This window comes from Passer domesticus, chromosome 3 (genome assembly GCF_036417665.1).
Source record: "Passer domesticus isolate bPasDom1 chromosome 3, bPasDom1.hap1, whole genome shotgun sequence".
In the NCBI taxonomy this organism is placed as follows: Eukaryota; Metazoa; Chordata; class Aves; order Passeriformes; family Passeridae; genus Passer; species Passer domesticus.
This window is the reverse complement of record NC_087476.1, coordinates 93687024-93703978: the sequence shown is the minus strand read 5'-3', so window position 1 is coordinate 93703978 and position 16955 is coordinate 93687024. Positions and strand designations below refer to the sequence as shown.

Genomic DNA, 16955 nt, shown 5'->3' with positions numbered 1-16955 from the left:
TTTCCCCCCTTAGATGTAATTTAATTCAGCGGATAGCACTTTACATGGAACTGCTTTTTCTTTCTTGTCAGTGAATTTCTACTAGCAGAAGCAAACACTTAAGAAAGTGTTGTGCCATTGATTTTTTGCTTGGATTTTTAAAATTTTATTTTTATAATTATTTAAAAAGATAAAATAATAAAATGTAAACCCTATTTTAAGGCCAGTGTTCAGTGTGAAACAATTAGCAAGCCATTTGCCTTCAGTGGAACTTTTTTTTTTCCCAGCATTAATATCTCAGGTTTTCTTGATTAGTATTGTTTGAGGTTTGTTTGGCTTTTTGGAATTGGTCTTGTACTTTCTTACAGATAAAGATGTTTTATGCAACTAATAATTTGTATAAAAAGCTAATTTATTAACTATTTGCATTTTAAAGGCAATGTAGAGGGAAAACTTCTCACTCTGAATATCTGATTGCTTTTGAAATGGGTCAGATTTAGAGCTGTTAAAGGACTGTTTCATACACTTGGACATTTTAAATCTTGGTTTATAAATGTTTGTCAGCATTTAGTAAACTATCAAAATAGCTTTTCAAACGATGGTCTATTTACATGATCTGCTGAGTTGTTGCAGTTCAGGGATTTTTTGACAGTGACTATTGAGAAATTTCTTTCATTTACAGTGTCTTCAGCAAACACACCTGCTATAGATTGTCGTCTGTTTAGAAACAGCCTCTTTATGGGTTTTAAAAGGTAAGGCTGTTAAATGAACACTTTCTTTTTCCTGTGTAACAAAGTTCCCTCTCTTTTTTATCTTGTTGAACACAAGTCTGTCCAGTCTTTTGTCCCCTAGTCCATGTTTTAAAAGTAGCATTGCAAGTGTAGTAGGAGATACTGTTGTTCCTCCCTGCTTTCCTCATTTTCCTTGCCTCTCCTATATATGAGCATACACTTGAAACATTATATGTAGTAGATAAAAAAAGAATTTCATTATTCTTTGTTCTGTGCTATGTGCCCATATATAAACTTAGGGTAGTAAACATTTGGGGGTTTATCTTTGTTCACTTTTTTTTTTAAATAAACAGCTGTGCTACTGTAAGATTTCCCTAAAGATTGTCACTATTAACCAGTAAAGTAATAGGGAGCTTGATGAAGATGAAATACCAGTAGGAGCCTCCCTTATTCTGCTACATCTGCAAACTTTCTGTGCTCTCTGGGTTAATATGGCTCCTGAGCACTGACATGTAGCACCTAGTTCTGAGCTACATTGCCAGAACGTTGGGTTCACAGTCATATGGTCCTGTTCTGCAAGGAAGGTTCCTTGTGTATTTGCAAGATTGTCTTAAGCTTATGCAAGTACATGTGAATTAGCAAGCACTTTTATCATGCACTGCTTGCCCCAGTCAAATGTTTAGGACTGGGAATGATAGGGTTTTTCAGCATGCCCACACCACAGGGAATAAGAGAAGTCACCTAATATTACTGAGGACGGGGTTTGAAGGCTGATTCTGTTATTTCTTGGAATTTTGTAATGAGTGTGAATTAAGAAGGTCCATACTGTTGTTTGGATATTAGTGAAATGTAACAGGTAATTATGACCAAAATAATTTCCTAGTAAATTGCATGTTCTATCTAGCTGGTCCTGTTGTATCACAGGAAAAGAAGGAGAAAAAGCAAACCAGTGTTGAAATTTGGTTTCTTAGCTAGACCCTAACTGGCCTTGGCATCCAAGGGATAACTGAAATAATATTTTAGATCCAGTAGGAGTATGTTGTTATTCCTTTAATACTGAGCCTCAGAATCATCTGTTTCAGATTTATGAAGTAACAGATTTTCTAAACACATTTTCTGTCTATAAGTATAGATAAATATCCAGCTGAAGTAGGATTTTCACTAGAAAGCAAACCATGCCAATGTTTACCACACACAACCAACATTAGGCTGAAATATTAGGTGTGCAGAATGTGATTTAAAGTATCTTTAAAATGACATGATCTTGCTAGCAAACTAGTTGCTAAATATTATATTCTGCCCAAGTGAAACAGTTTCTCTCCTCATGGTGGGAACAATTCTTGCTGTTCTGATTGCAACAGTTATTGGCCATCTGGGCTGAAAGCTCAGAATTCTGATAGAAATTAAGGTTAAGGATCTTTTGATGTGATTTTTTTCTGGGGGGGAATGGGGTGGTTTTGGTTTTTTTTCACTTTTTATCCCAGCTTTCCTTGCCACTTTTAAGTTTTGTTTATCTGTTTTATATTATTCTTTTGTTTGCCTTTCTTGCTACCTGGTTTCAGACACTGTGTTCAAGGTCACCTGTGCTCAGATTTTACCCTTACATTACTTCTGAAAGCATACCCACTCATGTTGCCTTTTCTGTTTTAAACTTAATGGCTATAACAGCCTGAGCATGAAACTTGAGGGTATGATAGGAGAGAAGAAAGACTATTTGTAGGTTTTATAAAGACCACAGCAAAATTTTATGGCTAAATGCAGGCTTTGAGTGTTCAAATGAGCAAAGTTCAGGATTAGAGTACAAAAGTACAGGGTGGGGATGCCAGGGACATATGAACAATGTCTGTGGCAGACTAGTTTATGGATTTCTGTTGAAACTGCTCTTCTCTAGTAACTGTTTCAAAGTATTCCCTTTCTATTTGCCTGATGTACCATTACTATTTCAGAGTCAAGTACTTTAGGAAATTGATGCATTTGATATCTGCAGTTCATTGTCATGCTGTCAGTGGTGGAGTGAGTTCACCCAACAAAGCTTAACTAACCTCACAGATGGCATTTTCTTTTTCCTCTGTGTGGACCTGCATTTGACTCATTTTCAAATACAAGTGGTAGTTGCACAGAAAGAACAAATGTTTCATAGGCTTGAACTTCCTAAATAAAATCCTAAATTTCTGTGATTGTGTTCAAGGTTTTGTGCATCTGTTCAGACTGACATCTTACTTTCCTTTAATGAGAATTACAGGAAGATAAAATCATGTAATAAGTTTTTGTTCTCTTACGCCTTGCCTATGTTAGTGCTGTTTTTAGTTATCAGAAAGTTACAATTCTTGAAAACTTAGAACTTCCAATGAGAATTTTGAAGACCTATGTACTACAGAAGAATGTCAGGTTTTTAATATTAGAGGCAGCTGGTTTACATTAAGATGTCAGGGGTTTTATGCTTTGGCGAACTGGTTGACATGATTTTTGGTTGTAACCTCATGATGTACAGACAATGTTCTTCCTCAAGCTCTCTTTCAGTCTGTGAGGGGAGAACTCTGTTTTGTTTTCCACTTTTTAAAATATTACATGTTTCTCTCACTATAATGACCATTATACCTTAAGAGATTTGATTACTTTAATTTTTTTGCATGGAATAAATGCATTAATAGCTGCCTGTAGTTATCTTGGTGTATAAAAGGTCTAACGCACAGGAGAGTTAGGTTTTTTTCCCTAGCAAATTCCATGTATCAAGTGCTTTCTATGTAAAGTGCAGCTTGAGTGAAGCTTATTTTCTTGAAATGCTAAATAGAGAAGTATAAAACAAAAAAATACAATTAGGATATGTTAAAAAATTGAACTAAGACCAAAACTAAAACACTTTCTAGTCGTAAGTGATCTATTTGGAATGTTGGATTATTTTAAGTTTTTTAGCAGAAATTATGGCCATATTGAGTATAGTAAAAAGCCCTAAAGTTATTCTGTACAAAATTGGTTTAAACAGTATGTGTCAATTATTGTATTTTCATTTCATCTAAATAAGATCCTCAGTGTTAATGTTCTGTGTTGTTTTAAAGAAAGCTACAAGAGTAAAATAATTTTGTTGCTTTTGTTATCCTTTGCTGCCCTCTTCAGCTCAGATGATGTACAACTATGGAGCAAGGTAAGTGGAGATAAAACTGTAAATAAAATCAAGATTCTTCAGGCATCGCATGTTTATGGTGCATTATTGAAAATCTGAATTCTGAGACTGAAAATGGTAGACCTGCTAATGTGAGCAAGTCAGTGGCAGATCGGACAAGTGTTTCAAACTGAGTTTTCAAATTAGACAGTTAAGTGGAATTGGGAAAAATCAAGTGTGGTGTTACCATGTCATTTAGCTTATTCTACTGCAGTTTCTAGATGAATGTGGTTACTGCTGAAGGTGCTTGTACCTTCTGGACCAAAGTCTGCCGTGCTTGTGCCATCACGCATCAATTAACTTTCCTGCCCTCCTTAACCTTTCTCTCTCCTCACCCTGGTGCTAACAAAATAGAAAGGCAGACTTAGTTTTTCAAGTCTTTGTTATATCACTTAAAGCATTGAAGTCAAAGCCAGATAAAAGAAATTACCTGGATGAACTCAAAGGGAAATTAGTGATCATCTTGCCCAACCCTACGTTAGGGCTACATTAGAAAGAAACTGCAACATAACTTAGTTGTTACATTTTGCACAGTATTAGAATAGGGGAGATGTTGGCAGATGCTGCTTTGGATGTGGTTTCGGAATTTGGGAAGGGATGCACTGTGCTTTTTATTGTTCTTTTTCAATATTGTAACTGCTGATTAATAAAAGTACATTTTAGATTTCACAAAGAAATCTTGGATTGAAATGGAGCTTGAGATTTGGAAAGTCCCTGATCAATGATTTGAATAACACCAGTTCAGGATTTTTTTTACATTTTGCTACCTTTTACTGCTATGTGATGATTCTGGTGAGATGATATTTTTGTCTGCTGCCTCTCTCCTTCCTTTTTTGCATTAAAAAAAAAAAAAAAAAAGGAGAGCAGGGAAAGACAGGGGAATCTCTTACTGGTCCCATTATGAAAATAATTTTGAAGGGCACAGAGCTGAAGTAATAGCAGTCTGCATGTGAAGTAATATCTAGAGTTAATTTTGTTCTTCATCACAATGGAAGAAAAAGAAATTTTGTTGTCTTCACTAAGTTTAAGAGTAAATACCTGCACTGAACTTGTAAAATAAGAAATGCTAACTTGGGAAGTAAACAGACACTTAGAAATAATATTACACATTTTTTTCTGTAATTCCTCACTTTTAGTATTCTGATATTTGATTCAGAAAAACAGTTAGGACTTCCTTAGATTTTGTTGCAGAGTGTATTGATTTGTCATAGGAAGATGAGGGGAAAAGGGCAGAAAAAAACTGTAGTTTCACTGTGAACAGTGTCCATGGTGTTGGTAGAAAAGTAATAGATAAGATATTCAGGTCCACATTTGCTATTTTCTGTCATATTTATCCGTTTTCATCAACAATTGAAGGTCAGGGTTCCTTCTCTTTTGTCATTACTTAAAACACAGCACTTTGGCAGTGAGAATACATCTCCTTCTGACTTCTTTGCGATTGCATTCTAGAATTATAGGAGATAAAAGAAAAATTCTTGAAGCACAATTTCAGTTTTTAACTGAAGATTTAATTCATAAAAATTATTTAATTTTCTTAAGAAGAGTCAAATGATTTTTCTAGTGATGTTTGGGTTAAAGTATTTATAGGTAAGATGTGGAGGGCTTTTGAGTAAATGCTTCTTTTCTTTCAGTGGAGGTAAAATATATATATTTCTTTGTTTTGCATGATGGATCAAATGAGTGCTAAATATAATTGTAATTAATTTTTATGAATGCATGTTTTCTCATTCAAAATTGTACTTATTTACAACAGTTTATTTACAACTAGTTGTACTAGTTACCTTAACTCTACCAGAGCATGATGAATGTTGCTCCTTTTTTCCTTTTTTTATTTTATTTTTTTTTAATTTTTTTTATTTGCTTCTTTCAGATATAAAAAATAAGAAGCTTTTTAGGACAATTTCAGCCTTCTGGTAAATTAGAACATAATTGTAGCATCTCCAGGAGTGACACACGTTAAGCAGTGTCTTAGGATAGCTAACTTCCTGTAGAATGATATATAAACAGCATACTGGAGTGTTCCCTGTCGTAATGCTATACCTCAGAAAGCATTTCTGTTGCAATATTTTTTCAAGAAAACCCTATTATTTACCAAAAAAACCCCTTTGTGTTTCTTAGGGAATGACTATGATGTGGTAAAGACTAATACTTTAACAGAGAGATGCTTTATTATTTTGAGAATTCAATTTCAGATGCTATTTGTCCTTGCTTGCTTCTTTTGGCTGCAATGTACGATTATTCTGTCTCACCAGATAACAGAACTGTTGTACAAGGATGAACGTTATTGCCTGACGCCTCCAGGACCAACTGGTAGAGTTTCAATTTCTATGATTGTAACTTATCCACAAATCCGTTCTTCTGTGTAATGATGGGTTTGAGGGATTACAACAGTAAACACTGATTGCTTCTTTTTGAAAGTGAAATTTGAAAACATGTTGGGTAAAATCCTGATTCAAATAATCAGAGCATATTCTGTGAGATCCACGAGATTTTTTTTTAATTATAAACAAATCTTACTGATAATTATTTATTTTTCTAAATTTATAGATCAAAATGGAGAAGGAATGCAATATCAGTGCTTAAATACTTTTTTTTTAAAAGCAGTTTTTCAACCTATTTTTACATTTAGTATTGAAGGTACAGATTTTGTGAGGCGAAATAGTACTTAAATCCCAAATCTTCTACCTTGAAATAAGTATACTTTTTTTGTTTAATGTGCTTTTTCAAAAAAGGTTTGTGTTTTCCTCCTCCTTTCAGAGCTAGAGGGGCAAGGAGGTGTGGGGACAGCTAACCTTTGGGAAGGTAGTACTTGATACTCTTCTTGTTCTGGGAAGAGCTACAGGACCCCACGTATTTTTGCACTGCATAGACAAGAAACTTAGCATAATGTGATGAAATCTGTTCATCTTAATTTTCATTGGCTAATAGGCAGTTTCTTCAGTGTTACTTACTCGAATGGTTAAAAGATTTTTGTATGCTTTTATATTAATATTACAATACTTAATGTGGCTTGGTAATGGAATATAATGGGTAAAATGTACAGAATAAATATGCAAAGTGTTAGAAATCTGTTTTTTCTTTTGAGCAATGACAAAATATTTGTGGCAACTATTTGGGGTAGCAGGCAGGAAAGGGGGGGAAGGCCTTGGGCAGTACCACTTCTGTCACACGGTAGTGGAAAAAAATAGATTGAAGTAAGATTCTGTACTGAAAAGCTGTCACTAGGTCTGAAAATAATTAATATTCCTTTCACTCACCAGTTAGATATGTGCTCCCAAACCACATAATCTCTATGCCTCAGTGATCATTGTTGCCATTTCAGAGCCTCTCATCAGGGTGACATCTCACACCAAAATGATTTCTTATAAATTAATCTTGATAACATGACAGTCTCAGTAATTTTAGTGGAATGCTTTCTCTTGTTTTTTTCCACAGAAGCTGTTGGCTATTTTCTGTATCACTTGATTGACAGCATGAGTGACTCAGAGGTACAGGCCAAGGAGGAGCGTTTGAGACAATACTTCCATCAGCTGAAGAAGATGGTACCATTTCATTTTTTGCTACATAATGCCTGTCCTGCCTGACATGTATCTATTAGGTTTGAAATTGCTGCTTTTAAGTACAACCAGACCACTTCTCAATGACATGCAAGAGCTGGAGACTTGAATTATGTCTGAGATAATTTCTGTTAGACAAATTTCAGTTTGGTTCTGTTTCAAAACTCATATAATTTTTTTCCCCACCTCTTGGTACAGAATATAGTTATCCCTACCAGTCACTACAGCGGCATTTGCAGACTGCTGGACTCCTCTCAAGTTCCTGAATTAATTAAGGTCTGTGGTTCTATAGCAATTACTTTGAATCTAAAAAAAAAATCTCTGAATATATTCTCCTTTTTAAAATAAATATCTTCATGCAGTGATTATATATAAGCCTTTTAACCTTTCTATGATTTTTCACTGTTGTAGCTGGTTTCATTACTAATGTGAAAAGGATACATTTAATAAGTGCTGTTTCAAGTCAGTGTAATAATGCTGCAGAACACAGCTTTTTTACCATTGCTATTATATAATTACCTTGAACCTTTTGACTATGATATGCTTACTTAGAGATTGAACTTTGAGGAAGATCAGTGATATTTTTGTCTTACTGAATTTCAGGATGTAAGGTTACTGTGTCATAAAAAATCCCTGTCTACAGACAACATTCCAGAAGTAAGTAAATTCACAGATAGCTGTTCTTGTTCTTACTGTAATAATACTGTTTGGATATGGGGTGTAATCACTAGCTTTCAGGTCATGGAAGTATATTAATGTTATTTAAATCTACCATTTGAAGTTCAGAGGTTACTTTCCAGAGAAGGAGTAAGGCTATCCAGATTTTCATGTAGACCTGATACTTGACCTTGGAGTTGGCTGAGGTCTCTTGCCTCAGTTTCCCTGCCTGGTAGATATTTTTTTGAAAGTTCTAGTTAGTTAACAGTGGTGGTGTGAGGTTTAATTCATGCTTGTAAATTACAGTGATCCACTTGAGTGGCAGGAACCATATAAATCCATACTACTTCTAATGGTCGAGTGTCAAGTCTTTACATTTCTGATCTGAGCAAAGTGGCAATGAGAAAAGAAACAGGCTTCTATTTCCTAATTCCCTGAGCACAAAGAACCGAGTGCAATAGAAATAGTAATGTTGACCTTTGTAGATATGTGACTTAATGTTGGGTTTTTTTTTTTTACTGTATCCTGACTCAGGTCTTCAATTAGTATGTACTATTTAAACAGATAAAAGCACCTTAAATTATTAAAAAATTTTCTTTGAGTATGAAAGAAAAGGATTATTTTGTCTGTCTTTTATTAAAGTGATCCGACAAGTTGTTCAGGGAAGGGTGTTTTTGCAATTGACATTCTTTCTGTTACCTCCATTTAGAGTGCTAAATCTGACGTGTCTGCTTTGGAGAAGAAACTAGAAGAGCGAAAAGCTGAAAACCAGCCTATTACAGATGTCTTGAAACAACTCATACATGCTCTTTGTGAAGAAGAGGTATCTTAAGCAATGCAGAGATAATTGGAAACACATAGCTATATTTTTAAAGGGACATAAATGACTGTGTTATGGAAAGACACAGTTAAGCAAAGACAAGTGCAGTGCTTCAGGTTTCATGGTTTGATGCTTATAAATCAAACATAAGTGCAAAAAGCAATTAAATCAAAAGGTTAACTAATTTCAGCAACACCTTGAATGGCATGTTTTGGGGTTGCTGAAGTTTGTTTACAATAATCTGCAAAGTGAATGATAGTAACAGCTGTGATAGGTTTATCATACATGCCAAATGTCCTTTCAAGCCATGGCTCCGGTCTCTTATATCTAGATTGTCAAGCAACTGATACATGCACTAGTCATTTGCAATTCAAATATTAGTAGGTTGTTAATGCAGGGATTGAAATTCCATTTTCCTGCAGGAGGAAAGCTCTTCTGAGATAAAGGGTCTCTTGCCTTCATTCGGCAGGCGTCCAGCTGTAGTTTACATTCATTTAGTGTGTGTCTGTAATTTGTGGGGTATCACCACACTTTTGTTCGTTTTCTTGTTCAGTATGATCCTGCCTATAAAGCTGGATATATAGGAACAGTAACAGTTGTGCAGGTGATAGCACAATATTCTCTGCTGCTATGAACACAATTTAGAAAGAGTGGAGTATCTCGCCTGTGTATCTCTACAATTTTGCATATGAAATAAGCCTAGATGCAAACACCATTGCAAGTTCAAAGTGGTCAAATATATGAATAAGAATTTATAGAGAAATAAGCTTTCTATGGAATTATTAAGTAGTTTCTTATTCTTTAGAAAGTAGTTTTGTTATATGTTTGGCAGTGTACCAGGTGAAAATGGTTATGAATTCCAAATAAATAAGAGCTGTTTTAGAATATGAGTTAATCATGTTCATGGTCTTGGGATTAAAAAAAAAAAAGTCTCTTACATTAAAAAATGCAAGAAATATAAATGCAAAGCAAGAAAATTTATTTAGAAGTCTAGTCTCAAACTAATGTAAAAGGTGGTCTACAAAAATAATGTTTGTGAAACAGCTTTCACTCTTAAAATTTCCTAAAGCACTACAGCACTATTTTCATATGTGATCCTGCACTACTAAAAGCACTAAAGCAGTCATGTAACTGCACACTGAATGTATAAGATTCATAATGTCAGATTGACTTTTCCTCTCGTTCACATCTTTGCTTTGTTCCTTTTTTAGAATATGCAAAAAGCCCTTGAAGTGAAAGCCAAATACGAACCGGACATGGTTGTCGGTGGCTATGCAGCCTTAATAAATTTGTGCTGTCGACATGATAATGTAGAAGAGGCAATGAACCTGAAAGAAAAAGTGTAAGTACACCGGCACTGAAACATGTCACAGAGATTTATGCTGATACACAGACCTTGTTGAATTAAGTAGGTTGAGTATTAACCCCCTCATCCATTTTTAATTAGTTTTCCCCAACAATGTATGTGCATTTAAAACAGTCATGGGTGTGGTTTTTGAAAACAAAAAATTTGCTTTGTGTAAATGAACATTAGAAGCAGCTACTTTGTGTGGTCAGTAATTTTATTTAATTTTTAATTTGAAAAAGGCAGATTGCTACATAACATGTGTTCTATTTTTATTTTAAACATGCAGAGTTCTAAATTTATTTTTTGCTTAATTTACAGTTCAAGATGGGTACCTGTATTGTATGTTACAAAGCACCTAGAATGTGTTTAGAGTGTGGGACACCTACATTGTTTTTTAGAATAGAAGTGTTTGAGTACTGTTACTTGAAGACTGTCTACAAAAATTCTATTTTAAATTTTTATATTCAGTTCTTTGTATCTTGGCTCTAAAAGTTAGCTTCCTGCTAAAACATGCCATGTATGACTTAGCCCAGAGCAAATTCTTACAGATGATCCTTCTATTTGCTCCTTTCCTTTTTCCCTCAAAAGGCTCCTTTTGGTCTGATGCTATAGTGAATCAAAACCAAGTTATATGTGACTTTCAGGGTCTTTCTCTCACATACACCCACAAAGTATTTGCTTAGGTTTTTCAGTAGGTTGGCAGGCAGGTGCTCATTACACCCTGCTAGTGTTAGAAATTATGTGAAATGATTGAGTTGTGAATATAAAGAATTTTGCCATTCTACAAATAAGGATTGTGTATTGGCTTTGATTGCAGTTCTGCTCTCACATAGTCCCCAGTGTGAGTTTGCAGGAAGTGAAATTCAGTCTCCTGCTGGAGTTTCACTGGGGAAACACCTTTTTACTCATCTGCCTCAAGCGTAGCCTCATATTGCAAAGAAGTGTCTCTTTGGATTGTTATACAAGGAAACAGCGGAGAAGGAATTAACTTTTAGTACTTTCAGAGAAAAGAAACAATGCATAGCAGAAATTTCAAAATAGTGGCTTTTAACTTAGGCAAATAGTTTCAATCTCTCTGTCAGAAAGAATACAGCCCTGTTCCTGTCATCTGCATCTGCAGTTTTCTTCCGTGGCTTCTGAAAAATACCATCTTGTATGCAATAACTACCAAATCATTAATTAAGCCATCTGATTCTTTCTCAGAGATATAACCTTTGGCTTTTGAGGGTGGGAAGGTGCATGAATCATATTTTTAAATCATGTTCTAATGATGCATCTTTCCAATTCTATCAGATTTTTCCTTTAAGACTTGCTATCATTTTTACCTCTTAGTGCTGTTGCTGTGTTATGTACTTTTAAAAATAAGTCTTTAAGCAGAAGCTATAAAATGTGAGCCTCTGTTGATAAAATTCTTAATGCTTTAATTTCCAGCTTCCCTAAGAATTCACCTGTTGCTCTTGACAGTGGAAAGTACGTAGCACTGGTTGAAGTCTTAGAAAAGCATGGTAGACTGGAAGGTAATCCATTTGCTTTCATTGTGTGTTTCTGCTATATAATAAAGGTATCTTGCCTCGAGAATAAAAATGTGACTTGATATTAATGGTATATCATGTCCTGAAAAGTGCTTGAACATTTTGCATACAAATTTGCATGTGAATTCAACCAGAGATGCTTGGACAGTGCAGGCCATTAGTTTTAATGGATTGGCAAGCTTGTCATTTACATTTGCACAGCTCAGTGCTTTTTGCATTTCTGCAGCTAGTTTTTATTAGCATTGCTGTTTGGATTGAGTTTGAAGATCATGACTTATGGCACAAATTGCGTATGTGCCTAGACTAATGGCTTTGTTTTTGCTTAAGAAGGTCTGAAGGCTGAACATAAAACCTATAAACATAACCCTCTCATAAGAGCCAAGTACTGAAAAAAAAAATTAACTTTTCAAAAAGTATATATTTTTCTGTTACTGTTCTTTTTTGTGTTTGCTGTTGAATTTTATATTCGATCTGTAAACTACCTGGAAATTTTGGCTTTTTAATGTGTGTTCTACAAACTGTGTGTATTTCATGTTTCTAGATGTTTGCATTAAGCTGTGCTCTTTCATTTTTGTAGTTTAGTCTAATAGAATTCTGTGGCTTACATGGTTTGGTTGATCTTTAAAAAGAACTCTAGACTTGTTAGCTTTAAAAAGCAATTCTGAATATTCAGTTCTATGATTTTGTCGAGTAGCAACTACACTAACACTATAAAACATGGTTTAAGCCTAGACACAAAATGTAATGGTTTTATTTAAAACACTGTAAAATAAAACAAAAAAGCTAATACAGTTTTTTTCATGTAAGATCTTCCTTTTAAATTTGTCTTGGCCTTTTAAGCTTACTGTTAGAAAAATAATAAACAGAGCTGGTGTTGTCGAAATCATAATAAATCAGATCATGTCCACCTCTACATTAATCAGTTTGAAAATATGGGCTTGCTTTTAAGACCACAAATGTCCCTCAGAAAATAAAATAATTCAGAAATGTAGCCAAATGTAAAGTGGTCAAAACATTCTGTCTATGCAGTAATTAAGAACATTATAAAAATGCACTTATTCCATATACAAAAATGTTTGTTTCCGCCTTACTAATGAAGCTTAATGAACCTAATGTTTTAACATGCAGTCTGTTAGAAAGCTTTCATTGGCTCTCCTTGGCTAATTAGTATCGACACAGCAAACAGGCCCTATCGGTATCAGACCATTAGTCTGGCTGTATATACAGTGTAAACATATCTTTATTATCTGGCCTCGTGACAAGCCATCTGCTGAAGAAACAATGGAGTGATTTAGCAGATGTTAGCATTGAACGATAAAAGCATCCATTTAGTAGAATCTTGCAGCTATAGGGCAGGCTGTACAGGGTTATGTGGTGCAAAGTGGGCACACAGTTCCTATCTATAATTTGTAGTCAAAGTTGCAGGAAAATGATAAAACCATGCTATTGTGGATTTATAATTGTAGTCTCGTTTAGAAATGCAAGTAGTAATTAACTTGAAATCGGCATTATACACCAGAATTTACATTCCTGCTGGGTTTGAAATGCTGTTTTAATAGCAGTTTGTTTTCCCCACATGAAATTACCTAAGGGTCTTTTGTGTTGTTTCATTGTAGATGCTATTAACATTCTAACGGAGATGAAAGAGAAGGATGTTCCTATCTCAGGCAGAACAGTTGCATCTTTTCTCCGCATTCTTAATGCCGCTGCCATGCGAGGTGAAGTTGAAACAGTGAATCGATTACATGACACCATTGCAAACCTGGGGTTGGTGCACACTGCTGCCCTTCATGCCCCTCTGATTACAGTTCACCTTGAAAAGTAAGCTATGCTTGGGCTTCAGATGAAGCAAGTTGTGATATTTATATGTGTTCTATGACCTGTGTACGCAATTCACAGCTGCGCATACGTGTCTGGAAGTGCTCACGCACGTGCAATTACTGAAGTGATCTTAGAGCAGTAATGAACAAATATGTTTTCTTCATTTAGCTAAGTCTCTTTTCATCAGCTAGACATCATGTCATGATCTCTGAGAACAGCAGCTGTGTTTTACGGGCACATCAGAAATGAAGTGGCTATATGTTGGAATATGCTCATGAATTAGTTTGTTCTAAAGTCTGTTTGACAAGATAGCTATTCAGAGCATGATAGGTGCAGTCTCAGCTCTTGTGGTTAAGTGGAACATGTTTTCACATCAAAACAGCATTATTTTGCTGTGCCTTCCAGTATATCTCAGGTGAGTTGCTGGGTGGTAGTTGAATACTGAAGTATTTTTAATTCATGTAATTCAAATAATTTGATATCATTGCCAGTAGGCTGCTGTGTTGCTGAATTTAAAAGTCAAAGAAAATACTGTCTGGTCTGTTATGTTTGAGGTGTTTTGCCTATATATACTTGTAGTACCGTTTATTAGAGAAAAGGAATTTCATACAGGCATTCTTTTGGGAAGTATCTTTAATTCCATGTGCATTATTCGTTTGCATAAGTTTTCATCGAGGTGTAGGATATTTGAATTAACATGCATATGAATTTTATAATAATTTCCTTTTAAAATTAAGGCAAGAGTTGATTTTCCTTTACCACATGCACAATCCTTTTATTATTCTTTTGTGTGTCACTTCTGTAGTTCCTGGATTTTCAACACTTGTAACTAGAGTTTATAAATCAATTTCTTGATATTTAGTTCATGTAAACAAAATGTTATTGGTATAAATATAACATCTATCTATGAAATAAATTAATTTTTCATATTATCATATATGTCAGTCATTTAGGGGCTTTTAGTTCTTGTAGGTATTCTTGGTGTGCAAGATCTGTGTAACATTTCTGTATTGAAAATTCTTGAACAAGAGCTAACCCTTGGTAAATGTGTGCACACTCTCTTTTAAAAACTGTTTTAGTAAAGTGGTCAACAGTTAAGAATATAGTGTGCATCTTCTCAGTCAGTGACTCTGCCTTGGTTGCATCACAAGCTAGGCAGATGTTTATGAAAGTAATTTAACTGCAATCATATGTAACTAATGTGTCGGAAAAATATCTGATATGCTTTGCAGTGTGCATAAGAGCAGCTGCATTTTGCATAATTGCTTTATGCACATTGACATGCAAGTTGTACCTGGTGCTACTTCAGCTCTTTTCACTTGAGATGTAGTGTGTGATGATGTAGGTAAAGGTGTGATCATGTGCAGATGAAGAGTGGGACAGTAATGAGTGTTATTTTATTTTGATTCCACTTTTTTTTTTTTTTTCATTATAAGTTTTTGGGAAAACTTATAAAAAAGTTAGAGTTTTTTTGTTAATAAACAAAATTTTGATGAGACTAGATTCATGAAGGAGAAAGTAGTTCCAGACTGGAATTGTATGGTTTAAGTCATTGGTCCTCAGCTGTAAAGGTCCCAATATAATTCATATATATAAATAAAAAGCAAAGTAAGCTAATTTCTTATGGATTTTTATCACCTTATGGGTGGAGAGACTGCATCTTCTCTGATGCTAGACAGAATTTGGAAGGTGGTTTTCTGCATAATTTGCTTAGGAGGAATAACTGCATTTTCACTGGGGTGTTTGTTTTTTGGCAGGGGGGAGGTGTTGTGGTTTGGGCTTGTTTGTTTTTCTTAGATATGTATGCTAAGAGTATTCTGAAAGTTATGAGTGACTGAAATAAGTGTTAGTAATTTCTTTCAGTTGTAGTGCTTATTGTTTGCCATCCTATAGTTCAAGTATCATGCTGAAATGTTGTCATTTAGCTGCAGGTTATCAGCATGCCTCTGAAATGAGTTCTGGGGTATTATAAAATGTTCCACAGTAGTGGTTTTACTAGTGTTTTGTGTTCTTAATTTATTTCAAACTTTTTTATTTGATTGTAAAAGAATCTGTGATTCACTTTAGAAGATTTCAACAATTACAAGTATAAAATATTTTCATCCACCCTTTTCTTCCAGTCCTGAACATTCTTAAGTTCTCATTAAGTCCTAGTGCAAGTTAAAAGTTTTTAACAGAGCATGGAAAAGAAAAATATGTTGATGGTGGACAGCATAACTTTACAAATGCTAGCATTCTAGTAGAATGGACATTTTGCCTTTAATATCCTGGGAAATATTTAACTGAAATAACTAGAGAAAGAACCCATGCTTACCTTGCAGTTTTTCTGACACCGAATAAGGGAACTACCTCCATGCATTGAATTTTCTGTTTTTCATTTATGACCTTGAACAGTTTTTCAAAATGGGAAAATCGCATTAAAAATTGAGACAGTCCATATGGTCTTGGTCTGTCATATAATGTGATAAACCTTCCTTGGATTGTGTGACAAAAATCTGCAGGTATATGAAGAACTTGTACTTTGTCTTAAAATCTGTCTTACTTTTGACCCGGTTCTTCCACTTCCTGATAATTAGAAAAACTTGTGATACCTACACCATGTAAAAACTAAGATTTTTAAGGATTGTAGTTTTGGCTTAAGTTCTCTACAAACTCGCCTTTGAGGAAAAAAAAAAAAATCTTCGGGTTTGAAATTTACTAATTCCTGATATAAGAAGTGCTCTTAAGCAGAGAGAAGAAAATTTGCAGGTAAACTATGAAAGCATTATGTTACAGACCATGTGATTATTTGTACTATATTACAAAATAATAAATTATTTTTAGCTTTAAGTCAGGGAACGCAAGCTGTTAATACCTGTATCTTAAATGATAAAAAGGTTATAGTTGGATTGTTTTTCTTTAAAATGGTTAGTGTATTTTAATACAGCACTGTCCAGTAGAGCATTGTGAGCTCATTTTCTATTAATCTCATATAAACTCATTTTGATTAGTTTCTTATGTAGTAGACAGAGCATGAATGCAGTGCCTTGACAATTTTCTTTCTGCTGTTTCCACAGAGTTAAAATCACCTGTGACTCTTTTTGAGATAATTTTGCAGCACTTACAAGTAATTTGACTTTTATATGCACTTCTGAAAACATGCATCTTTAAGTGGTATTTTTAGTGGGGGACACATGTCTCTAGTTGGGAGACGTTTTTTCCCAATTTTTTTAGCAGCTTTATTTCAGATATTTTATTATAACTCCTTATGTGTTGCAATGAAATTAGGGATGTTTGGCTCTCTTACTCCATTATTGCAATTAGGAATTTAGCATCATCAGTGCCAAAGGACAAAAGTGTCTCATTTGCCC

General features: G+C 34.5%; 1 protein-coding gene across 2 annotated transcripts in view; it reads left to right on the top strand.

Moving 5' to 3' along the window:
* Positions 1–16955, top strand: part of LRPPRC (leucine rich pentatricopeptide repeat containing) — an 86397-nt gene that overhangs the window by 26142 nt on the left and 43300 nt on the right. For both annotated transcript variants that reach the window (XM_064414408.1, XM_064414407.1), the window contains exons 14-23: positions 662–731; positions 3825–3852; positions 6123–6180; positions 7306–7412; positions 7626–7703; positions 8031–8084; positions 8794–8907; positions 10116–10246; positions 11684–11769; positions 13401–13605. In XM_064414408.1, coding sequence (XP_064270478.1) covers positions 662–731; positions 3825–3852; positions 6123–6180; positions 7306–7412; positions 7626–7703; positions 8031–8084; positions 8794–8907; positions 10116–10246; positions 11684–11769; positions 13401–13605 — 931 coding nt within the window. The remainder of the gene's footprint in view (positions 1–661; positions 732–3824; positions 3853–6122; positions 6181–7305; positions 7413–7625; positions 7704–8030; positions 8085–8793; positions 8908–10115; positions 10247–11683; positions 11770–13400; positions 13606–16955) is intronic.